Here is a 24,036-nt window from a genome sequence, read left to right as displayed (position 1 = left end):
CTGAGTAATTGCTGTATTTAGCAGCATTCTGAGAGAACACAGGTGGGTTCCAGGATAACATTGCCAAAGCATAAAATGTGCGTTGGAGGCAAGTGTGAGGCAGGTGTTCATAGATGAGGCTGCAGGGAGTAGCGGGGCTGCTAGGTCATGCAGGGTCTTATAAACCAAGTTAACCAATTTGGACTTTAAAGCAAAGGGAAGGTTTTAAAGGAGGGAAATGGTCAGTTGCATTTTGAAAGAATTTCTGTGGCTGCAGGGTAGAGAGTGGATGGAGGGAGAGCGGAGGCAGAGATTCCAGTTGAGAGATGTATAATAATCATGATGGTGAAAAATGACTACGGCCCCAACTAGAAAGTAGCAGCAGGTTGTAAGAGAAAGGGAGGCTTCAAAAACATTAGGAAAGGCCAAATAGTTGAGGGGTGAAGATGGAAAAATGAAGAATCCATTAAACATGACCCCCAAGTCCTGCCTGGAGAAAGTAGGTAGGCAGGTTGTAATGGCAATAGAACCACTGAAGGAGGACCAGGTTCATGAGGAAAGGTGATAAGTTAACTTGGAGAGCGGCAAATTGGAAGAATATGGAGGAGCTGCCCACCAGCTGGATGTGCTGATCTGAGGTTCAGAGAGAAATGCATCTTGGAGCTAGAAATCAGTTATCTGCCTGTAGATGTTAATTGAAGTTGTGAGAGTCACCAGGAGCTCCAGGAGAGTGCAGAGAGCTAGAGGAGAGTCGAAGGCAGAACGTTAAGGCATCTGAAGAACAGGCATAGGAGGAGGAACTGGAAAAGGAGACTAAGAAGGAATCAGAAAGCCGGGAGGAAAACCAAAGGATCGTGACACATAGACACCCAGAGACACTGTGTGTTAAGGAGGAGGAAGTGATTACAGATAAATGATACGGAGTGGTCAGGTGTGGTAAGAACGGCAGTGTAGGCCAGGCGCGATGGCTAACACCTGTAATCCCAGCACTTTAGGAGGCCGAGGCGGGCAGATCACAAGGTCAGGAGATCGAGACCATCTTGGCTAACATGGTGAAACCCTGTCTCTACTAAAAATACCAAAAATTAGCCGAGTGTGGTGGCGGGTGCCTGTAGTCCCAGCTACTCGGGAGGCTGAGGCAGGAGAATGGCGTGAACCCGGGAGGCGGAGCTTGCAGTAAGCCAAGATCGTGCCACTGCACTTCAGCCTGGGTGACAGCGCGAGACTCCATCTCAAAAACAAAACGGCTGGGCTCAGTGGCTCACGCCTGTAATCCCAGCACTTTGGGAGGCTGAGGTGGGCAGATCACCTGCGGTCAGGAATTCAAGACCAACCTCAACATGGGGAAACCCTGTCTCTACTAAAAATACAAAATTAGCCGGGTGTGGTGCTGCATGTCTGTAATTCCAGCTACTCGGGAGGCTGACGCAGGAGAATTGCTTGAACCTGGGAGGCGGAGGGTGTGGTGAGCCGAGATCGCGCCACTGCACTCCAGCCTGGGGAACAAGAGCAAAACTCCATTTCAAAAACACAAAGAACTGCAGTGTAGTCATTAGATTTAATGAACTTCAGCTGTGCTGGATTGACTCTTTAGCCCTAGCTCACACTGAGGACACTAATAATGCAGATATGTGAAATAGAAAATAGAACTCATTATTGGCCATTTCATAGATACAGAACAAGTCATCTAGGGAAAAAAATCTAAACTTTGTAGAAGTTCCTCATACTCATTTCATTTTTAAATGGGGGGCACCCTAATCTCTTGCTCTGTGATTCTCTAAAGGTCTTTAAAATTGTTTTCATGTTTAACTTTGTTTGCATAGGTAATAACACTGTTCAGAATGCAAAAGGTACAGAAAGATTATGAAGTAAAAGTCTCCCTGCCACCCAGTTCCCCCCACATGTAGCCTTATTTCATATGAAAATTTCTCCCCTTTTTGGCTGGGCGCGGTGGCTCAAGCCTGTAATCCCAGCACTTTGGGAGGCCGAGACGGGCGGATCACGAGGTCAGGAGATCGAGACCATCCTGGCTAACACGGTGAAACACCGTCTCTACTAAAAAAAATACAAAAAGCTAGCCGGGCGAGGTGGCGGGCGCCTGTAGTCCCAGCTACTCGGGAGGCTGAGGCAGGAGAATGGCGGGAACCCGGGAGGCGGAGCTTGCAGTGAGCTGAGATCCGGCCACTGCACTCCAGCCTGGGTGACAGAGCGAGACTCCGTCTCAAAAAAAAAAAAAAAAAAAAAAAATTTCTCCCCTTTTTAACAAGCATTTTCACATTTTTCTCACTCTCGCTTTTTTTACTTAGCCCCTATCAGTGACAGCTGCACACCATTTTATTATATAGATATACAGTAATTAAACAGTCCTGTATCAGTGGGTATTGAGGTTTCCTAATATTTTGCCATCTCATATTTTGTTTTCAAAACCAGTGCTATAGGGAGTTAAGTTGTATATGGATCATTCTGCTGGCACGTAGGATAAATTTCCAGAAGCGGGAATTGCTGGGCCAAAGAACCTCTAAAGGATTTAATTCAGTTCTGTTTATTTGAGTCCCTGGCATTTAGCATGCAATGAATGGTAGCTCTTAGTAAGATATGTATAGACAGGTTGGTTGGGGGCCCAGAGGAATAGGGGCACCTAACACAAACTAAAGGCAGGGGGAGTATCAAAGAAGGCTTCTTAGAGGAGGCAGTGCTTGAGCTGTGCCTTGAAGAAGTCAGGTAAAGTGGAGGGCATTATGAGCAAGGGGAGCAGTAGAGAGCCCAAGGCACAGGAAAAGAGCGTGTTGTACATCAGGACCTTCTACGAGTTTGCTGTGCTCATTCACCAAACAGCCCCTGCCACATGTCAGCACTGGCCTAGGTACTGGACATGGGACAGATACACATGTCCATAAATTATAGTATCACATGAAATCAACAGCAGCATGTACAATGATTAATTCTTTTGGGGAAGGAAGTAGGGGATATGGAAGTTGGAAAGAAAGGCTTGTTAGAGGAGGCCACATCTGAGCTAGAATTTGAAAGAATAATGGTCAAAGAGGAATTCAGGTCAGTGGTTCTCAAAAAGTGTGTTCCCCGGACCAAAAGCATCTGCATCACCTGGGAGAGGCAGTCTCAGGTCCTACTTACACCTGCTGAGTCAGAAATTCAGGGGCTGGGCCTCAGCTGTCTGGGTTTGAGGAAGCCCTCCAGGTGATTCTGATACACTCTGTATTTTGAGAACCACTGATCAACTGGGTGTGTGACTCATGCCTGTAATCCCAGCACTTTGGGAGGCTGAGGCAGGAGGATCCCTTGAGCCCAGGAGTTTGAAACCAGGCTAGGCAACATAGTGAGATCCGGTCTCTACAAAAAATAAAAAAAATTAGCCTGGTGTGGTGGTGCACACCTGTAGTCCCAGCTACTCAGGAGGCTGAGATGGGAGGCTTGCTTGAGCCTGGGAGTTCAAGGCTGCAGTGAGCTCTGATCATGCCACTGCACTCCAGCCTGGGCAACAGAGTGAAACCCTGTCTCAAAACACAACACAAAAAGTTGTGTTAGTGTAATTACAAGACTCAAGAGTCCAGAGCTTCCTTTGCCATGATTAGCCTATTGACTGTGTTTATAATCCAGAGATTTCCTTTGCCCTGAAATTTATCCTGCAAGGACTTAAGTTTATCATTTGTGTTTGCATCTTACTGTATTCTCAGTAGAAAAGAATGGTCCTGTGAGCATTTGTGCTGAGTGCCCAGAAGTGCTTCTGATCCTTGGGCTCTGACAGCCAGTGTCTCACCCAAACCCAGCTCTGGCCGGGCCTGGAAACGAAATGCCTGGGCTGTGGTGAAAACTCAGGAGACATGGAGGCATATCTGTAAAAGCAGATTTGTAAATAGCATTTTTCCACCCTAGAGCCTGTTTTGCAAATTGCTGCACTTTTCTGGTGTCCTTGTTTGTATCTCTTTTCCTTTAAACTGCTTTTAGTGGCTTTTGCTTTTGGAAAAGTATTAATACTTCCTGATAATAGGGAGCAACTGCAACCCAGATGAAGAGAGACACCTGGGGATTTTATTTAGCCTTAAAAACTATCAACCCAAACCAGTGGCTTGGAAACCTGAGTTTCAAAGTGTTGTCAGTTTTTTTTCCAGTGATTATTCAGTAATTATTTAGACTATGGCAGGGGAAGGGGACCTGTTACAGTAACTCGGAAAATTACAGGCTTTTTTTTTTTTTTAAAGCGGCTTAGGAAGTTCCTGATTTCACAGGTTGCTAAGATGTCAGATTCATGCAGAGCTGCGTTAGGAAACTGTTAGTTACAAATGAGAGAGAAGGGGATCCTTTTCACAGTTCTGGATAAGCTATCTCTAATTGTTTACACTTTTTTTCTTTCCTTGGTTTTGTATAAGCATTAAATCTCTGCAGAGGTGGATATTTAAGGTGGGGAGTAGTAGCAGCTCTGCAGAGGAAAAGAAAGGCAAGATGGGGAGAAGCTAATTCACTGTTGTCAGTACTCAGCTTCACTGGTGGTCCTCAGAAAAAGCTCAAGGAAGATACCTTCTTACTCTAATGTTCTACTATACTTAAACTATAATCATTTTTAAAATTGAGATATAATTCATACACCATAAAAGTGACCCTTTTAAAATGTATAATTTACCAGTTTTTAGTACATTCATATGTTATGCAACCATCATCAGTATCTAATTCCAGAACATCTCCATTAGCCCAAAAGAAAACTCCGTTACCCATTAGCAGTCATTTCCCATCCGCCCTTCCCTCAGCCCCTGACAGCCATTCATGTGCTTTCAGTCTATGGATTTGCCTTTGTTGGGCGTTTCGTAGAAATGGAATCATACAATATAGGCAGCCTTGTGACTGGCTTCTTTCACTGAGCATAGTATTTTCAAGGTTCATTCATGTTGTAGCACATTCCAGTATTTCATTCCTTTAATGGATGAATAATATAGTTCATTGTCTGCATATGCTACATTTTGTTTATCCATTCATCAGTTGTTGGACATTTGGGTTGTTTTCACCTTTTCACTATTTTACTTTTTTTTTTTTTTTTTGAGATGGAGTCTCACTCTGTTGCCAGGCTGGAGTGCAATGGCACGATATCAGCTCACTGCACTCCGCGTCGTGGGTTCAAGCAATTCTCCCACCTCAGCCTCCCAAATAGCTAGGACTAAGAGGCGCCTGCCACCACGCCCAGCTAACTTTTGTATTTTTAATAGAGACGGGGTTTCACCATGTAGGCCAGGCTGGTCTGGAACTCCTGACCTCAGGTGATCCGGGTGGTCAGATTTGGGTGGCTGCCTTGGGCCACCCAAAGAGCTGGGAGTATAGGTGTGAGCCACTGTGCCAGGCCTATACATTTTTAAATGGTCGAAGTCATATACTGTCTTCATGCTAATGATTCTACTTTTCTTGTATTCCTTCTTCAACCCACTCCAGTTGGACCTTCACCTTGACCATTAAAATTAAAAGCTTTTTTCAGGATCACAAACAACCTTCAGCTTGCTAAGCCAAGGACCAGTTCTCTGTCCTCATATTGATTGACACAGATGATCACCCACTCCTTGTCTTAGTTTGTTTTGTGCTGCTGTAACAGAATATGCTGGCTCATTTTTAAAGAACAGAAATTTCTCACAGTTTGGGAGGCTCGTAAGTCCAAGGCGTTTGTTGAGGGACTTCTTGCTGCATCCTAATATGGCGGAAGGACAAGAGGGCCAACTCCTTCCGTCAAGCCCCTTTAGAAGGGGACCTAATCCCATTCATGAGGGAGGGGCCTTCGTGGCCTCATCACCTCTTAAAGGTTCCAGCTCTTAATACTATCACGTTGGCAACACCTGAATTTTGGAGGGGACACATTAAAACCAGAGCACTCTTTCTAGCAGTACTCACTTCTGTTGGTTTCCACGACACCACACACTACTCGTTTTCCTTCTGTTTCATTGGCCAGTTCCCAAATGTTGTTTCCTGCCTCCTTTTCTGCCTAACTTCTAAATGTTGGAGTGTTTTAGGATTTGGTCCTAGGGCCCCTACTCTGCATTCCCTCCTTGGCAATGACATCTAGTTCTGCTCTATGCTGACGCTTCCCACATTTACATTTCTAGTTCTGACGTCTGTGAACTCTGTGCTCATAAGGTGCAAACTTGACCTCTCCACTGAGGAGTCTGATCGTCTTCCCAACTTAACATAGCCAAAGCAGAACTCTTGATTTCTAACCCCAAAATTTGCTTTCACCAGGCTTCCTGCGTCTTAGTTGATGGGACCTGCACAGTTGCTCAGGTCCAAGACCTTGGAGACTGGCCAGGCGCAGTGGCTCACGCCTGTAATCCCAGCCCTTTGGGAGGCCAAGGCGGGTGGATCACTAGGTCAGGAGTTCAAGACCAGGCTGGCCAACATGGTGTAACCCCATCTCTACTAAAAATACAAAAATTAGCCAGGCACGGTGGCGGGCACCTGTAATCCCAGCTGCTCGGGAGGCTGAAGCAGGAGAATCGCTTGAACCCAGGAGGCAGAGGCTGCAGTGAGTGAGATTATGCCACTGCACTCCAGCCTGGTGACAGAGCAAGACCCCTGTCTCAAAAAAAAAAAAAAAAAAAAAATTCCAGTTTTTGTCATGGCTGGAAGGGCCATCTATAAGCTAGTTCCTGCCTCCTTTTCCAATGTTACCTGCTACTTTCCCCCTCATCACTATTCTTCTAGATCTTCACAGAGCTGGCTCCTTCTTATTCTGGTGTGAGCTGAAAAGTCATTTACTCAGAGAGGCCTTCCCCAACCACCAATTAAAAATAGCCCCTCCACTCCTACCTGTCACTTTGTAACCTCTTGTTCTGTTTTCTTCATGGCATGTATTATTTTTCTGAAATTATTTACATATTGTCTGTTTTCTGTAACTGATAAAAACTGGCATTTATTAAGCACATGCCATGTGCTGAGTATAGTTACAAGTATTACATTTTCTCACTTAACCTCATAAGTAGTAAGGTATTATTTCCATTTTACAGATGAAGAAATTGCAGGTTCGTGAAAGCAGGAACTTTGTCCATCTTGTTTTACTGCTATATCTCTAACACATGGAACAGTGTTTGGTACACAGTAGTTGCAAAAAAATTTTTTTGTTGGTTGGATAGATGAATGAAAAACTCCCAGATTTACATTTCTACCTCTGACATCTCCCTGTAAACATAGATACATAGATGCAATCACCTACTTAACAGCTCCACTTGAATTTCTAAATGAGCATTTAAATTACCCCGTAACTCTTTTTTTTTCAGACAGGGTCTCACTCTGTCACCCAGGCTGGAGTGCAGTGGCACAATCTCAGCTCACTACAACCCCCACCTCCCGGGCTGAAGCGATTTTCCTGCCTCAGCCTCCCAAGTGGCTGGGATTACAGGTGCCTGTGACCATGCCTGGCTAATTTTTGTATTTTTAGTGGAGACGGGGTTTCACCATGTTGGCCAGGTTGGTCTCGAACGCCTGACCTCAGGTGATCCGCCTACCTCGGCCTCCCACACTGCTGGGATTACAGGCGTGAGCCACTATGCCCAGCCCCTGCCCCATAACTCTTAACTTCCCCCCTCCCCAAACCTGTTTTGTTCCCATTTCTCTCATATTAGGAAATGGCATCATCAGAAGCCCAGAGTTCAGACCGGAAACCTAGGCCTTGCCTGTGGTCACTCCCGTTCTCCCCACATCCAACTGTGTGGCAAGGCCTGTTGATTCTGCCTCTGATTGTGTCTTGAATCTATTACTTCTCTTTGTCTCCACTGTCACTTTGGACTCATTCTCCATAATCTTTCCCCTGCATGCCACTCTTGCCTCCCAGCATCCACTCTTGTCTCTCTACAAGCTGTCTGCCCACGTAGCGGCCAGATTGGAGCCCACATACATTTTAGAGGTGTGCTGAAGAATAGAAGTCAAGGAGAAAAACCAGGAAGAAAACCAATTATTTTGTACCCTTACCTTGAAAAAGCTATTCATATATTTTTTCCTTTTCCAAAAAATGTTCATGTTTCTTTGAGCATTTATTGTCTGATTTTATCCTTTCTTAGCATCTATAGTAGCCACATTAATCTTTTTTTACTCCAGCCTTTCTTGGACTTTCCCGACTTTGTGCTTCTCTGTCTAGGTGAGTTTTTATCGACAGCTTCCAGTGTCCTCTTCCCTCCTCACGGAGGAAATGCAGTCTTCAGCGTCTCAGAGGCCTCTTAGAAGTATTTTTGCTTATGTTGCTTACAGCTTTCATGTTCCGTGGCAAACGTCTGTAGAAAATCATCTGTGTAGTGGTAGCGACCATGCTGTGTTGTGAAGCAAACAGGACACCGGTCAGGGTAGTAGGAGCAGAGAGAATGGGGGGCCATATCCCTCTGATCTATGTGAAGAGACCACAGGAAATGAACAGAACCTTTTCTGCCCCTCCCCACAGATGTGGGAAAACGGTTTATAGTGAGATGTGGCCTTCTGTGCTTTCTAAACAAAATATTTGCCTTATAGGAAATTGTAGGATTATTAAACTAGGGAGTATGTACATTTAATTTTGAAAAATTCCTTCCAGAGCTCCTCAAAGGTACCTAAATCAATCCTGTTTTTCAAGTTTCTGCCTCTCAGTACGCCTGTGACAACAGGAGGGCAGCCACCCTGACGTGGCTGACTCTGGGCTGCTCCTGCCAACTCCCAGATGGCTGCTTTCAGGAAGGTTTCCATAGCGACCAGAGGCAGGAAAAACCTGCCCACCCAGCTTCACAGTTCACATCCGGCTGGGTTCTGGAGCCAGTGGGAGAAGTGGCATGTTTATATATACATTACATACATTTATATGTGTGTGTGGCATTAAAGAGCTAAACCCTGCAGACTCTTTCTATCCAGAATCTGGCCGGGTGTGGTGGCTCACGCCTGTAATCACAGCACTTTGGGAGGCCGAGGCAGGAGGATCACTTAAGCTCAGGAATTCAAGACCAGCCGGGCAACATAGAGGGACCTTGTCTCTAACAAAATAAATAAGATAAAATATATCCATAATGTGACCATTTCTCAGTGTTCCCACCACAGGAAAGTCAACATACCTTTCACCCTGACTAATCCAGCAGCCTCCTCTATGTCCACCACCTCCTCTGCAAGGCAGCCAGAGAGAGCTCAGAGCCCTCCCCTACTTTCCCAGCTCACTGAGCATGAAGCCCAGAATCTCCACCACACTGTGAGGCCTGGTAGCCCCCTGCTGCATCTCCTCCCACCGTTCAGGCTGTTTCCTCCCACTGTTTCCTCCTCATTTCCCAGCCCCTCCAGCCTGATGGCTGCCTTGCAGCTGTTTTAACGTGCCCAGTATGCTCCCAACTTGGTGCTTCCCCCTGGATCTCCTTTCCCTCAGGTAGCCATGAGCCCTCAGTTCCTTTTGGTCTTTGCTCAGGTGTCCCTAACCCTTATTCTTAAAGGCTGCTCCTGACCACTTGATATAAATCCCCTCTCTTCTGAGACTCTCCACATCTTGACCTTGCTTTATTTTTCCTCACAGCACTGTAGTTATCACAGTCTATTTCTATGTTTATCATCCAATTCTCTTTTGAGACAGAGTCTCTGTCACCCAGGCTGGAATGTGGTGGTACCGTCTCGACTCACTGCAACCTCTGCCTCCCAGGTTCAAGCAATTCTCCTGCCTCAGCCTCCCAAGTAGCAGGGATTACAGGCACACGCCACCACGCCCAGCTAATTTTTGTGTTTTTAGTAGAGACAGGGTTTCACCATGTTGGCGAGGATGTTCTCAATCTCCCGACCTCAGGTGATCCACCCACCTCGGCCTCCCAAAGTGCTGGGATTACAGGCATGAGCCACCACGTCCGGCTGAGATGTCTTTATTTTTAATCATGGTGCAGAGGATGAGTGCTGAGCCCACTGCCTCCCAAGGCGGACACGTGGTGGTTCTGCCACAGCCATATGCCATCTCAGGCTCCAAGCCAGCGGGAGGCATAATAGAGCACTGGGTTCCATTCCCAGGGCCATCTAGCTGGTGGCCATGTGTCCATCATTTCACAAGGTGGGGTTGCATGGTGTGGCGGGGCAGAGTTTTTGGGAGTCCATTTGGAAACTATCAGTCTCTTCTAGGCTTATTTTCTCTTGTATAAGGAATAAATGTGTTGTAAGGGTATAATGATAACATGACATGCTTTTTAAAACTTGTAGCTCAGTCTCTTTAATGTAAAAATATGTAATCCTCCATCCAGCTCATAGTTCTGAGGTAAACCCTGTATCACATATATTTTACACTGAAGAAAGACATTAAAATTCTATTCTCTTCACACAGAACCAACCAGCCAGGATGGCCGGCCTGTTGGGGAAGCAGGTTCTGCCATCTGGCTCTCAGCGGCGTGTCTGGAAGCAGGAGGGAGCGCCTCTCCCACTGGGCACCAAACCTCTATAATGGTCAGGAATGTTCAGGAATGTTCTGCTTTTCCCTTTATCCTAAACTTGGCCAGTGTTTGTCTGGGGCAGGAGCAGAGGCTGGGACCACAGCTGGGCTGCCCACAGGAGCTACTTTTGTCCCCATACTTGTATGTCTTTAAAGAGAACTGGGATTTTCTCATAGCTCCTTTGAAGTGATGGTTTGATTTTCCTCTTTTTTGCTTCTCACTTACCTAATTCTTTGCGATTTACTAGAATTCCCAACACCAGAATTCCATGGCAGATAGCATGGAGAATAGGTTCTGCTATGGACCAGGATTAACAACTGTCATTTCTGAACTCTCGTTGTCTGAAAAATGGCAAAAGTAAATTTTTTTTCAGTGCCAGGTTTAGGTAAATATGATTTCAAAAACTGGAATGTAACTTGTCTTGAAATCTTTCAGCCACATCTCCTCATTGTTACCTCCACTTCCTTTCATAGTGAGAGCCTTTCATTCTGTGGTCACAAGTAAAAGGCTTGACTGGGTGCAGTGGCTCATGCTCGTAAACCCAGCACTTTGGTAGGCTGAAGCAGGTGGATCTGTTGAGCTTAGGAGTTTGAGACCAGCCTGGGAAACATGGTGAAACTCTATCTCCACAAGAAATACAAAAATTAGCCGGGCGTGGTGGCGTGTGCCTACAGTCCCAGATACTTGGGAGGCTAAGGTGGGAGGATCCCATGAGCTTAGGAGGTCAAGGCTGCAGTGAGCTGTGATTGTGCCCCTGCACTGCAACCTGGGTGAGACCCTGTCTCAAGAAAAAAAGACAAATAGCTGCTGGGAATGGGTGGCTCACACCTGTAATCCCAGCGCTTTGGGAGGCCAGGGCAGGCAGATTGATTGCTTGAGCCCAGGAGTTCGAGACCAGCTTGGGCAACATGGCGAAAACCTATCTCTACAAAAAAATACAACAATTAGCCAGGCATGGTGGTGCATGCCTGTAGTCTCAGCTATGTGGGAGGATCGCTTGAGCCCAGGAGGTGGAGGCTGCAGTGAGCCAAGATCCACTGCACTCAAGCCTGGGCCACAGAGCGAGACCCGTCTCAAAAAATAATAAACAAAAATAAAAATGGGCAAAGTGATTTTTTTTTTCCCTTCCCTTGTTAAACAATGGCTAAGACTTCAGTTCCCACTGCCTCCAGGCTAGCAAAATCAGAGTGTGGGTGGAAAGGGCTCCTCTTTGTAGGAGAGAGGGTGTTTTAGAATGGCTTTCCTCAGGCTGGGTGTGGTGGCTCATGCCTATAACCCAAGACTTTGGGAGGCCGAGGTGGGGGGATCACAAGGTCAAGAGTTCAAGACCAGCCTGGCCAATGTAGTGAAATCCCATCTCTACTAAAAATACAAAAATCACCTGGTGTGGTGGCGCACCCCTGTAGTCTCAGCTACTCGGGAGGCTGAAGCAGAAGAATCTCTTGAACCCAGGAGGCAGAGGTTGCAGTGAGCCGAGATCACACTACTGCACTCCAGCCTGGGTGACCGAGCGAGACTCTGTCTAAAATAAATAAATAAAAATAGAATGACTTTCCTCTTTACTCTTCTAACAGGGCAGATGATTCTGGACCAGATGAAGCCTGAGGCGCCTTCCAGCTCTAAGATAGCAGGATAGGAGACTTCCCAGCCTGGAGCTACAGAAGACTTGCCAGCCCCACAGCACAATGTCAGGTAGAAGCAGGGGCCGGACTTGGAAACGGGGTGTGAAGCTCTCACAGAGGAGCCAGAGGGTTGGAAGCTGGCTTGTTTGTTTTCCATAAAACACCATCCAGATAAGAGAGGTGGAGATGGTAGGGAAGGCTTCTGGCTGGCTGAGAAAGTTATTAAAACTTCCTTCTCAGCTCCGCTCTCCAGCTCTCCTCCTCCGGCCCTGCAGCCTGCAGATCTGCACTCCTCAGGTGGAGAAAGAGGCTGGAAGATGAAGTTTGGTCATGTTTTGTAACGTGCTGCTGTTTCTTCCCCCTCTTCTCCAGAAATTTGCTGATCTCTAGGAGGTTTCTTTCATTCTGTTCCTTCCCTCCCCATAACGCTTGAGATGGGCTAGTCCCTTTAATGCTGGTGTTCTTACAGGGAGAGCATTATTTCCTGACTTGAATTTTGCCTCTGCATTTTCTTTTTTCCTTTTTTTTAGACAGAGTTTCGCTCTTGTTGCCCAGGCTGGAGCGCAATGGCATGATCCCTGCTCACTGCAACCTCCGCCTCCTGGGTTCAAGCAGTTCTCCTGCCTCAGCCTCCCAAGTCGCTGGGATTACAGGCATGTGCCACCATGCCCAGCTAATTTTGTATTTTTAGTAGAGATGGGTTTCACCATGTTGGCTAGGCTGGTCTCAAACTCCTGACCTCAGGTGATCCGCCCACCTCGGCCTCCCAAAGTGCTGAGATTACAGGCGTAAGCCACTGCGCCTGGCCTGCCTCTGCATTTTCTTGATTGTTCTCCTGGTCCTCTTTGGTTTTAGGAAGCCATACACCTTCTGCCTGTGGCCCTTTCTCAGCCCTGACTCCGAGCATATGGCCCCAGGAGATCCTGGCCAAGTATACACAGGTACAGCAGTTAGCCAGGCACCAGCCTGCTGTGCTCCCACACTGCGGTATGAAGGGGACCCAGCTCTGCAGGCTGCCCAGGAAGAGGTGGCCAACTCATACAGGGTTATGGGGTCCCCACCAGAGATGGTATCTTAGCTCCATGTGCCTGTGTGAGTCAATCACTGTGGTAGTATGCTGTCGGTATTATAGGGACACAAATGCATAAAACATGTTTCTTGCCTTGATTTTTATTATCTTTGACCTCTGAGAAGAACAAGGAAGCTAGAAGGTTCAGAGGAGATTGGTAACCAGAGAAGGCTTTTGGAAGAGTAGCCTTTGATCTGAGCTTGAAGGCTGGGTGGGATTTTAGCAGGCAACCCTGTGGGTGGCATCTTTCAGACCTGAGGCCTCCAGCTAGGGTACAGACAACTGACTTCAGTCTCATCCTGATTCTAGAAGGAAGAGTCAGCAGAGCAACCAGATTTCTACTACGATGAGTTTGGTTTCCGTGTGTACAAGGAAGGTAACATTGTGGGTCATGTTGCTGATGTTCTTTGGGGAGGACTCCGCTCCCTTGACTGGAATTACTCAGATGTGACGGCTGAGCTCTGATGCGTCACAGTTCCAGATTTAAGGACAGAGTGTATCTGAGGGTGATACTGTTATATGTATGGGAAACCTCTGTTTTTTTTGAGATAAATTTTACTGAACCTCACCTGATAGTAAAAGCAATAGTGTTCACTGTAGAGAAGTTGAAAAATTCAGGCTGGACGTGGTGGCTCACGCCTGTAATCCCAGCACTTTGGGAGGCTGAGGTGGGTGGATCACTTGAGGCCAGGAGTTCAAGACCAGCCTGGCTAACATGGTGAAACCCGGTCTCTACTAAAAATACAAAATTTGCCAGGTGTGATGGTACACACCTGTAATCCCAGCTACTCGGGAGGCTGAGGCAGGAGAATCGCTTGAACCCAGGAGGCGGAGGTTGCAGTGAGCAGGGATCATGCCATTGCGCTCCAGCCTGGGCAACAAGAGCGAAACTTAGTCTCAGAAAAGAAAAAAGAGTATTTTCAGTGGCTGTATAATATCATAATGAACTTACAGTATTTGGATAACCACTTTTCTATAACTGAGTCTCAATCCTTTTCTGTTGTTTTCTACTATAAATGGGCCTTTTGGTCCTGAGTGGGCTATTGGGAAGGTCATCTGCCAAGACAACTGGATGCCAGGCCAGACCTGTGGCTAGGACATTTTAATTGACTGCAACTGATCACCTTCAGGTCACTCACGTTTCCAATTCTGACAAGGGTTTTCCTTGTTCTTCTGATTTGTAGGCAGGTAGTTGCAGGGTAAAGGTTTGGTTTGAGAGGGACACAGGGAACTTGCTGGTATGATGGAGTATCTGTTTGGCTGGGGCACTGGGTTCAGAGTGTTCACTGTTACGCCATGGAACTGAGACTGCTTAGACATTTGTTTATACACCAAAATGTACACCTACCATTTGTGCATTTTACTGTAGGTAAAGTCATTAAAGTTGGTGTTTTTGAAAGCTGGGCTGAGGGATTGGCTTTTGGGTGAATAAGGACGAGGCTGTCTATGGAGCTCACCCAGAGATTGCTGGGCTGCCACAGGAGAGCTTCACCTCATTCATTCAACAAATATCTCATGAACCCAACTGTGGGTGCTGTAGTCTCCACAGCTGCACCCCTAGGCCCTTAAACAAAACTGAAGGTGGTCTCGACTGCATGGAGTTCTCATTTTAGAGAGGGAGACAGGCCGTAAACAAGCATGTAATATGCTGGAGCAAGAAGGGCTGGGAAAATACTTCAGGGAAGAGGGGCAGTAAATCATATATAAGGAAGCCAGGGAATGGGCAGAGCTGGGGAAGGAGAGGTGCAAAGGCCCTGAAGTGGCCCTTTCAGACCATGTCATTGGAGGGGAGGGAGCAAGAGGAAAATGGTAGGGGATGAGGACAGAGTGGGCATGGCCCAGAGGAAGCAGCTGAGGGAGCCCTGGAAAGCCCTTGCCTTTGAGTCTCAGCTCTGAGCAGTGTGACATGATCTGACTTGCATTTTGGAAGGGTTGCTGTGGCTGCTGAGGAGAACGGCCTTTGGGAGGTGAGGGTAGCAACAGGGAGGTCAGTGGGAGGGCCAGTGCAGCAATCTGGATGAAGGACGCTGGCTTGGACAAGGGCCGTGGGTTTGCTAAAGGACTGAGTGTGGAGTCTGGGCAAGGGAGGAGCCAGAGGTGACTCCAAGGTTTAGGCTGAGCATCGGGAGAATGGAGGTGTCATTTCTGGATCTGGGTAGTACTGTGGTAGGAGTGGCTTTGAGGAGACAGTGAAGAGCTTTGCTCATCATAGGTGCAGGTTAGATGATCACCTGGAGCTGTCAGAAAGCCATTAGCTGTGGGAATCTGGATCTGGCGGGAGAGAGCTGGCCTAGAGGCATGAAGCTGAGACCCTCCTGAAGACAGAGGCCTGGCTGCTTGCAGAACACGTAGTAGAGAATGCTTTTTTCTTCCTCCTCTGCTCACTGCGGCGTCCCTCGGCTGTCTCTTGGCAGAAGGTGGTGAGCCTGGCTCTAGTCTGCTGGCGAGCTCCCCGCTGCTGGAGGATGCTCCACAGAGGCTGCGGTGGCAGGCCCACCTGGAGTTCACCCATAACCACGATGTGGGGGATCTCACCTGGGACAAGATTGCAGTCTCTCTGCCCCGCTCTGAGAAGCTCCGTTCCCTGGTGCTGGCCGGCATCCCACATGGCATGAGGCCACAGGTAAAGTGGCCACAGGGTTTTGAGAGGGTCTTGGCCCCATGATTAGGTGTCATGAGAAAGACTGAGTGCCCTTGCGACTCCTTTCCCTCAGCTATGGATGCGGCTCTCTGGGGCCCTGCAGAAGAAGAGGAACTCCGAGCTGTCCTACCGCGAGATTGTGAAGAACAGCTCCAATGATGAGACCCTTGCTGCCAAGCAGGTGAGGCTGGCAGGAGAGAGGGAGGCTGCCTGGGGCTCTGGGAGTGTGCCCTTGTTGGGGGGTGGGGGAGAGGATACATGCTCCTTCCTGGGTCCTCTGTAGGCCACAGAAAGAATTGTCCAAAAGGCCACTGGTGTTTGGAGATGGGGTTCCCAAGCCCGGGTCCACTTTAGGAACAGATGGAGACTCTAAATATAGACTCCAGGCCTTGGGCCACACGTTCTCATTCACTCTGTCTGGCATGAAGCTTCCCAGGTGGATTTGATGTCCCAGCTCCACACTGGCTGGGAGCTGACCCTGAAGGGAGGAGGGTGACCTTGACCAGGAACACAAGGAATCCCCATTCCTGGGGGAGAAGCCCGCCTGGGGTCTGCCTCCCTCCCAGGGTGTCACAAGGTCTTGTTGTTGTGGGTGCCAATGGCTGCCGGACAGATTGAGAAGGACCTGCTGCGCACCATGCCCAGCAACGCCTGCTTCGCCAGCATGGGCAGCATCGGGGTGCCCCGCCTGCGCAGGGTGCTCCGGGCCCTGGCCTGGCTCTACCCAGAGATCGGCTACTGCCAGGGCACTGGTATGGTGAGCACAGCCCCGGCAAGGGCAGTGACAGCCCCAGGGCCTCCTCCAGGACCCCTAACAAGGAATGGTCTCCCGCTCTGGGGCAGCAGGAGGGGAGGTGGGGGGACAGGGGAGTCCCCAAGGAGATCAGGGCAGCTGCACGTTATTCAAGCAGAGGGGCCCCCCAAAGGGTGTGAAACTGAGGCCGGCCAAGGAAAGCAGCCGGGGAAGGCCTGTGTTCCAGCATGCGTGCCCCCCAAGAGGCTTTTGCTAAATGGTCTCCCTAGGGTAGGGGCACCTTTTCTAATTTGCACAAAGACCTGGGTAGAGGGCCCTTATCCCCATGCCCTGGCCAGGTGGCTGCCTGCCTCCTGCTGTTCCTGGAGGAGGAGGACACCTTCTGGATGATGTGCGCCATCATCGAGGACCTGCTCCCCGCCTCCTACTTCAGCACCACCCTGCTGGGCGTCCAGACTGACCAGCGGGTCCTGCGCCACCTCATTGTCCAGTACCTGCCTCGCCTGGACAAGCTGCTCCAGGAGCATGACATCGGTAAGGGGCCTCTGAGCCAGTGGCTCCCATTCTGCAGCTTGGAGGCCTCAGGCGGATGGCCAAGGGGGGATGGGGCATAGCCCCCAACTCTGGTCTTTGTCGCTCTTTTGTTCTCCGGTGTTCCCTGCCCCATCCCCTCCTTCGCTCTTGGGCAGGGAGGACCTCCCTCCAGTTCTGGGGATGGAGGTTTCCTCCACCTCCTCCCCAGCAGCTTCGGCTCCTGTGTTTACAGAGCTGTCCCTGATCACACTGCACTGGTTCCTCACGGCCTTCGCCAGCGTGGTGGACATCAAGCTGCTTCTGCGCATCTGGGACCTGTTTTTCTATGAGGGCTCCCGGGTGCTGTTCCAGCTCACGCTGGGCATGCTGCACCTCAAGGTGCTCCAGGGCCCCACTTCAGGCTGAGGAGTAGGAGCCCGAGATGGGGGGCAGGGAGTGAGAGACCTCCCTGGGCCAGGCAAGACCAGTCCCCCGGCCCCTGACAACCGTGCCAAGGCAAACGGGTCCCTGAGGATGGGGGTTGGGGTCAGCTCAGTGCCAGGTTCCTGCAGTAACAACCTTCTCCCTGCATCCTGCTCTGACATGGCCCAGGAAGAAGAGCTGATCCAGTCAGAGAACTCAGCCTCCATCTTCAACACGCTATCGGATATCCCGTCGCAGATGGAGGACGCGGAGCTGCTTCTGGGGGTGGCCATGCGGCTGGCCGGCTCCCTCACCGACGTGGCTGTGGAGACTCAGCGCCGCAAGCACCTGGCCTATCTCATTGCAGACCAGGGTCAGCTCCTGGGGACCGGCACCCTCACCAACCTCTCTCAGGTGACCCAGGATGGGGGGCCCTGACTTGGCCCACAGCATGTGGGGAACGGGTCACCTTAAAATTCAGAGCAGGTGCGGAGGCTATGGGAAACAAACCAGCCCTTCCTGCTCTGCACCCCAGCCTGGCCCAGTCAGACCACAGCTGTGGGGTGACCCAGGCCACCTCGGGCTTCATGCGTCTCAGGTTCTGACCCTGGCACAGGTTGGGAGGAAGGCAGACCCAGCTCTGAACTGATTATCTGTTTTCAACTCTCAGAGCCGGCATCAGAGGCCATTTTAGATGAGAGAGCATAAGCCAAGGGCTGGTGGGTTCTCTTCCGGGGGCCAGGACCGCCCTGACCCCCTCCTCATGGTGCAGGTTGTTCGCCGCAGGACCCAGCGGAGGAAGTCCACCATCACTGCTCTGCTCTTCGGTGAGAGCTCTGCGGGTGCCAGGCAGTGTGGGCATGGAACAGTCTGTCCTCACGCTCACGTGGATGTGGAGCTTCCTCGGGGGCCTGGAGTGAGCCGTGGTCACCATTGCTCTCTGGGCCTCCTAGGGGAGGATGACCTGGAGGCACTCAAGGCCAAGAACATCAAGCAGACGGAACTGGTGGCTGACCTCCGGGAAGCCATCCTGCGCGTGGCGCGTCACTTCCAGTGCGCAGACCCCAAAAACTGCAGCGTGGTGAGTGGCCAGCTCCCCGGGCTGGTACCAAACATGGCCCTAACTCCTCCAACCCCCTTGGTGGGCCTGTGTTCACTGTGGCAGGAGCTGACTCCAGACTACAGCATGGAGAGCCACCAGCGGGACCACGAGAACTATGTGGCATGTTCACGCGGCCACCGGCGCCGAGCCAAGGCCCTGCTGGACTTCGAGCGGCACGACGACGACGAGCTGGGCTTCCGCAAGAACGACATCATCACAGTACGTGGGGGCGCTGGACTACAGGTCCTCAGGCTGGGGCGGGTCCCCCAGCCTCCCTCCACCAAGCCCCACTCCAACCCCTTTCCCTGCCAAGAGCTGCTCTTGTGAAGATGTAGGGGTCTTGGCCTGGCCTAGCTGCTGAGGAGTCGTATCGGGGGTGCAGGTGGCGCTGGCCCCAGGCACCCAGCTTTGGTTCCTACTGTTTTTCCTCCTGTGCAGATCGTGTCTCAGAAGGACGAGCACTGCTGGGTGGGGGAGCTCAACGGCCTTCGAGGTGGGGGCCTTGGTCTGCTCTTGAGCTGGGAGAGGGAGGAGGGGGTGAGCACAGAAGACTTCAGTGACCCTGGCCGCTGCCAGGCCGTTCTCTCTACCCCTGCCTGGCTTGAGGTCCCTGAAGCACCTGGGCCAGCTTCCCCCTGCCCTGCCTGCCTGAGCTGTGGCTGCTCCTCACAGGGCCTATTTTTCCCACAGGCTGGTTTCCAGCCAAGTTTGTGGAAGTCCTGGATGAGCGCAGCAAAGAGGTGAGGGGGTGGGCGGGCTAGGCACGGCTGGCATCCTCCTAGCCAGGGCCTGTGTCCCCAGTGAGTCCTGGCCTGTAGCATGGCAGAGAGGACAGAGGAGGGCAACTGGCTGCAGGTGTCAGGCAGGGCTTTCTCAGACCCATCCCTCCCATCAGTATTCCATCGCGGGGGACGACTCAGTGACGGAGGGGGTCACAGACCTCGTGCGAGGGACCCTCTGCCCGGCCCTTAAGGCCCTGTTCGAACATGGACTGAAGAAGCCATCCCTGCTTGGGGGCGCCTGCCACCCCTGGCTGTTTATAGAGGAGGTAAGTCAGTGGCTGGCCCATGTCTCCCACCCTGCACCAGCCCTGCTGTGCCCCCCGGTACCCATCTTAGGCCCTTCCTGTCCCTGGGCCCCACGGAGAGGATGGGAAGAGCTGGCAGGGCAGTAACAGGTGCCCAGTTGGCCCCAAGGGCTTTGAACCAGCATCTTCCTGTCCCTACACTCACACCGTGTGCTGTTCCCACAGGCTGCAGGCCGGGAGGTCGAGAGAGATTTTGCCTCCGTGTATTCCCGCCTGGTGCTCTGTAAGACCTTCAGGTAACTGGGCCTGGGTTCCTCTGGTGGAGCCGCCTGCAGTGGGAGGGCGGGGTTTGACCCAGCCCCGGCACCCCAGGAGCTTTGGTGCCCCCTCAGGTTGGACGAAGATGGCAAGGTCCTGACCCCGGAGGAGCTGCTCTACCGGGTAAGGGGCCTCCCCTGCCAGACCCTATAGACCTCTCGAGGTTAGCCCATGGGGGAGCCTGAGTGACAGCGGATGGTGCCGTCCCCAGGCTGTGCAGTCTGTGAACGTGAGCCATGATGCAGTGCACGCACAAATGGACGTGAAGCTCCGCTCACTGATCTGCGTGGGGCTCAAGTGAGTGTGGAAAAGGGGTTGGAGGAGAACGCTGGAGTAGGGGGACCCAGCCCAGCATCGGGAGGGTCCTTACAGGGGACCCTAAAGGACAAAGAACCTCAGGGGCTCAGGTCCTTCCCTGAAGAGGGTGGTCTGGGAGCTGCTGAGGGACAGGCTGGAGGCCTCTACCATGGCTGCAGCCAGAAGGGCCTGGAGCCGCCCCTGCTCCCCACTCCTGGCCATGTCCCCAGTGAGCAGGTGCTGCACCTGTGGCTGGAGGTGCTCTGCTCCAGCCTGCCCACCGTGGAGAAGTGGTACCAGCCCTGGTCCTTCCTGCGCAGCCCGGGCTGGGTCCAGATCAAGTGTGAGCTCCGGTGAGGACCTTGCTGGGTTTGGGGAATGGAGGTGGGTCAGGAAGGGCTGGCTGGGGGTGACAAGAGCCTCACCAACCCCCTCCTCACCTCTAGAGTCCTCTGCTGCTTTGCCTTCAGCCTCTCCCAGGACTGGGAACTCCCTGCGAAGAGAGAGGTGGGTGGTGTGGGCCTTGTAAGGCCTGTGCTGATGGAGCTGCCCAAACCGTTCACAGGGTGGCTGAGGTGGGGACACAGAGTGCTGGTGTCAGTGGTTAGGAACCACCCCAGCCACGCCCAAGGCCTGTGAGGTGAGGGGCTGCCCTGTTTGCAGGCGCAGCAGCCCCTGAAGGAGGGCGTCCGGGACATGCTGGTGAAGCATCATCTCTTCAGCTGGGATGTGGATGGGTGACCCCTCCTCCCCAGCCCAGCCTTGGGCCTGGGTCTGAGGTGGCCCAGGACCCCAAGCTGCAGAGCCCAGGGAAGAGCAGCTCCAGAGCCCTGGCCGGGGCCCCGGGATATCAGGCTGCCCCACTCCAGGTTCCCCAGCACATCCCAGGTGGTGGCAGCAGAGGGTGCCCTGCCCTACCAGGGTCCTTAGAGATGCTCTGGGCCAAACCAGTTTGTACCAAAAGCCTTGTGAGGCGGTGGGGAGCCACGTCTGTGCCAGTCTTTGCTCAGGAAGAGGGAAGGGGATGGGGGTGACTAACAGGCTCCTGTCCTCCTTGGTTTATAAATAAACTGTCTTTGAGAACGTACCTCCTGTCTTCTGTACAGCCAGGGCTGCAGAGCTGTCTTCATGTCCAAGGCTCTGCCCTTCCTTGAGTAGTCTAGAAGGCACTGCCTGGCCCCTCAGATGCTGGGACACAACAGGCCCAGGACCCCCACCTATGCCACCCACCCCTTCCGTGGATTAAGATGCACTAACAGGCCTGTGTTTTTGTTTTTATTTTAAAAAGTTCACACACCTTCCCCATCTTTGTCCCAGCTCTGGTTTTGGTGACTCCACCCCTACTCCCCTATGAGTCAGGCCAGAGTGTGAAGCCAGTGGCCCCAGGGCAGGAGACAGCCACAACCTCATGGCCATCTCTCAGCCCCACAGCAGGGTGAAGCTAGGCCCAATTCCCTCCTGTCCTAGGGTCACGCTGGCTGCAGTGAGGCGGTGGGGACGGAATGTGAGTGGGTGGAGAGCTCCTGGCAGGAAGGCCAGGTAGCACCTCTGCCCTCGTGGCACTGATAAGGAACCAGGAAGCAGGGCAGGTGGGGCACAGGCCGTGGCAGGGTGTCTACATGTCAATCACACGTGATGGGTGGGCCTGGGTAGCTGCATGCCAGACTGGGCACCAGACGGTGGCACATAGCTCAAGGGTAACCTTGCATCCAGTCCCTAGGAGCCATGGCCTTCCAGGCCCTTCTGTGAGAGTAGGATGGGAGGGAGTTGCACCCATCTCCTGTCCCCCCCCCAAAAATATATGTCTATATGTATGTCGATATATAATATAGAGGTATATACACCTGTACAGAAAATTGTTGCCACCAACCACTAAATGGTTACACTACACCAAGACACTAAAATGGCAGGGAGCCCCATCCCAGGAAGCCCTGGGGTTGGCAGACGTGGGGACTAGGGGGTAGAGGCCCAGGCTAATTTATCCCTTCACAGCAAAGCAGGGAACAAAAAGGAGATTCACCCCCTGACATGTCTCAGCCCTGGGTCAGAAGAGAAGCCTCCTGGCTGGGCTTTGGCTGGGCTTCACCTACCTTAGCCAAATTGTAGGCAGACGGTGCCCCTGACCTCAAAAAAGGTCAAGCTGAAATGGCCCTGGCCCTGACTGGGTATCCAAAACCCCAGCGTGAGAGCCAGGGCTGCTTCTTGACAGCTGCTCTCCTCTGCCCTGGGTGGGCCCGAACCAGGAGTAGGGGCTTCTCTGTTCTGGCCTCCCAGGGAAGGGAAAAAGCAGGGGCTGTGATTGTCAAGACTCACAACCATGTGGAGAGGCCGAATCACGCAGGAGCGCCACGCACCGGAGTGCCCTGGCTCCCAGCCCCGTCCCCACCCCAGTCTCAAGCCAGAGAGCTACAAGCAGGAATCCCAGTGCAGCTGCAAATCATGGCCATCAAGGAAGTCTGTGGAGAAGAGGCTGGGGGCTGTGGTGCTGAGGGGGGCCAGGCTCAGCACAGGACCACCTGACAGCTCCAGCCAGTCCATGCTGTCCAGGTGGCCATCAGCCAGGTCCAGGCCCATGGTGCTGCTGGGCTCAGGAGCAAAGTGCAATTCCGAGGTGTCCATGGGTGACGGGGGGTGGTCCAGGATGGCAGTGCTGCTCAGCATCTGGCTATGGAGGTCATCAATGAGGGAAAGGGGCTCTGGCCCCTCATGCCCACTGGTCAGCAGGGGCAGCCCCGTGCTGCTCTCCAGGAAGTCCTCCAGGCGCCCAGGGAGGGAGGGTGAGCCCGGCGGAGGTGGGGCAGCCTGGGGGAGCTCAGCAGAGGGTGATGGCTGTGCTGCCAGGGGGGACCCACAGGCTGTCTTCGGGGATGGCTTCTCCTTCCCTGGCAGGGACGGCGGCTCCTTGAAATCTGCTGAAATTTCTGCCAATCAAGACAGTAAGTGGATATCAGAAACCAAGCCTGTATATCTACATGCGAAAGAATGAAGGTGGACCCTAACCTCACACAATTTACAAAAATAAAATGGATCAAAGACTTAAATGTAAGAGCTAAAACTATAAAACTCTTAATATTTGCAAATCATGTATTTGATAAAGAAGTGATATCCAGAATACACAGAGAACTTCTAAAACTCAACAACAAAAAAACCAAACTTGACTCAAGAATGGGTAAAGGACTTGAACAGACATTTCTCCAATTATATACAAATGGCCAGCAGCACATGAAAAGAGCTCAATATCACTAGTCATGAGGGAGACCACACAGTGAGATACATCTCAAACCCACTGGAGTGGCTACTGTAAAATTAAATTTTTAAAGAAAGTGCCGGCCGGGCGCGGTGGCTCAAGCCTGTAATCCCAGCACTTCGGGAGGCCGAGACGGGCGGATCACGAGGTCAGGAGATCGAGACCATCCTGGCTAACACGGTGAAACCCCGTCTCTACTAAAAAATACAAAAAAACTAGCCGGGCGAGGTGGCGGGCGCCTGTAGTCCCAGCTACTCGGGAGGCTGAGGCAGGAGAATGGCGTGAACCTGGGAGGCGGAGCTTGCAGTGAGCGGAGATCTGGCCACTGCACTCCAGCCTGGGTGACAGAGCAAGACTCTTGTCTCAAAAAAAAAAAAAAAAAAAAAAAAAAAGTAAGTGCCGGTGAGGATACAGAGAAACTGGAGCCCTTGTGCCCTGTGATAGAAATGCAAAATGGTGCAGCTGCTATGCAAAATAGTATGGAGGTTCCTCCAACATTTAAAAAAAGAATTACTGGCCAGGTGTGGTGGCTCACGCCTGTAATCCCAGCACTTTGGGAGGCTGAGGTGGGCAGATCACAAGGTCGGGGGTTCGACACCAGCCTGGCCAACATGGTGACACCCCATCTCTACTAAAAATACAAAAACTAGCCA

General features: G+C 51.5%; 2 protein-coding genes across 51 annotated transcripts in view; one reads left to right on the top strand and one right to left on the bottom strand.

Annotated features, from left to right (window-relative positions):
* The window catches only part of SGSM3 (small G protein signaling modulator 3), a 39,034-nt gene extending 15,857 nt beyond the window's left edge, over positions 1-23,177 (top strand). For 3 of the 50 annotated variants that reach the window (XM_028827680.2, XM_077949651.1, XM_077949652.1), the window contains 21 exons: positions 11,945-12,062; positions 12,848-12,933; positions 13,371-13,437; positions 15,476-15,684; positions 15,776-15,883; positions 16,316-16,459; positions 16,795-16,990; positions 17,223-17,368; positions 17,582-17,806; positions 18,165-18,219; positions 18,346-18,473; positions 18,558-18,713; positions 18,933-18,987; positions 19,185-19,234; positions 19,390-19,542; positions 19,747-19,817; positions 19,914-19,962; positions 20,051-20,136; positions 20,367-20,489; positions 20,583-20,643; positions 20,800-21,223. In XM_028827680.2, coding sequence (XP_028683513.2) covers positions 12,056-12,062; positions 12,848-12,933; positions 13,371-13,437; positions 15,476-15,684; positions 15,776-15,883; positions 16,316-16,459; positions 16,795-16,990; positions 17,223-17,368; positions 17,582-17,806; positions 18,165-18,219; positions 18,346-18,473; positions 18,558-18,713; positions 18,933-18,987; positions 19,185-19,234; positions 19,390-19,542; positions 19,747-19,817; positions 19,914-19,962; positions 20,051-20,136; positions 20,367-20,489; positions 20,583-20,643; positions 20,800-20,877 — 2,253 coding nt within the window. In that variant the 5' untranslated portion in view covers positions 11,945-12,055 and the 3' untranslated portion in view covers positions 20,878-21,223. Of the gene's footprint in view, positions 1-11,944; positions 12,063-12,847; positions 12,934-13,370; positions 13,438-15,475; positions 15,685-15,775; positions 15,884-16,268; positions 16,460-16,794; positions 16,991-17,222; positions 17,369-17,581; positions 17,807-18,164; positions 18,220-18,345; positions 18,474-18,557; positions 18,738-18,932; positions 18,988-19,184; positions 19,235-19,389; positions 19,543-19,746; positions 19,841-19,893; positions 19,963-20,031; positions 20,168-20,315; positions 20,490-20,582; positions 20,653-20,799; positions 21,224-21,246 lie in introns of those variants that run through there. The other 47 variants (XM_028827679.2, XM_077949647.1, XM_077949648.1 and 44 more) reach the window with 35 other exon arrangements.
* Positions 21,398-24,036, bottom strand: part of MRTFA (myocardin related transcription factor A) — a 221,309-nt gene continuing 218,670 nt past the window's right edge. Inside the window, 1 exon segment of the mRNA NM_001436085.1 lies at positions 21,398-23,057. Within this exon segment, the coding sequence (NP_001423014.1) occupies positions 22,543-23,057 (515 nt within the window). The 3' untranslated portion in view covers positions 21,398-22,542.

This window comes from Macaca mulatta, chromosome 10, assembly GCF_049350105.2.
Source record: "Macaca mulatta isolate MMU2019108-1 chromosome 10, T2T-MMU8v2.0, whole genome shotgun sequence".
NCBI lineage: Eukaryota > Metazoa > Chordata > Mammalia > Primates > Cercopithecidae > Macaca > Macaca mulatta.
This window is presented reverse-complemented; position numbering and strand designations above follow the sequence as displayed.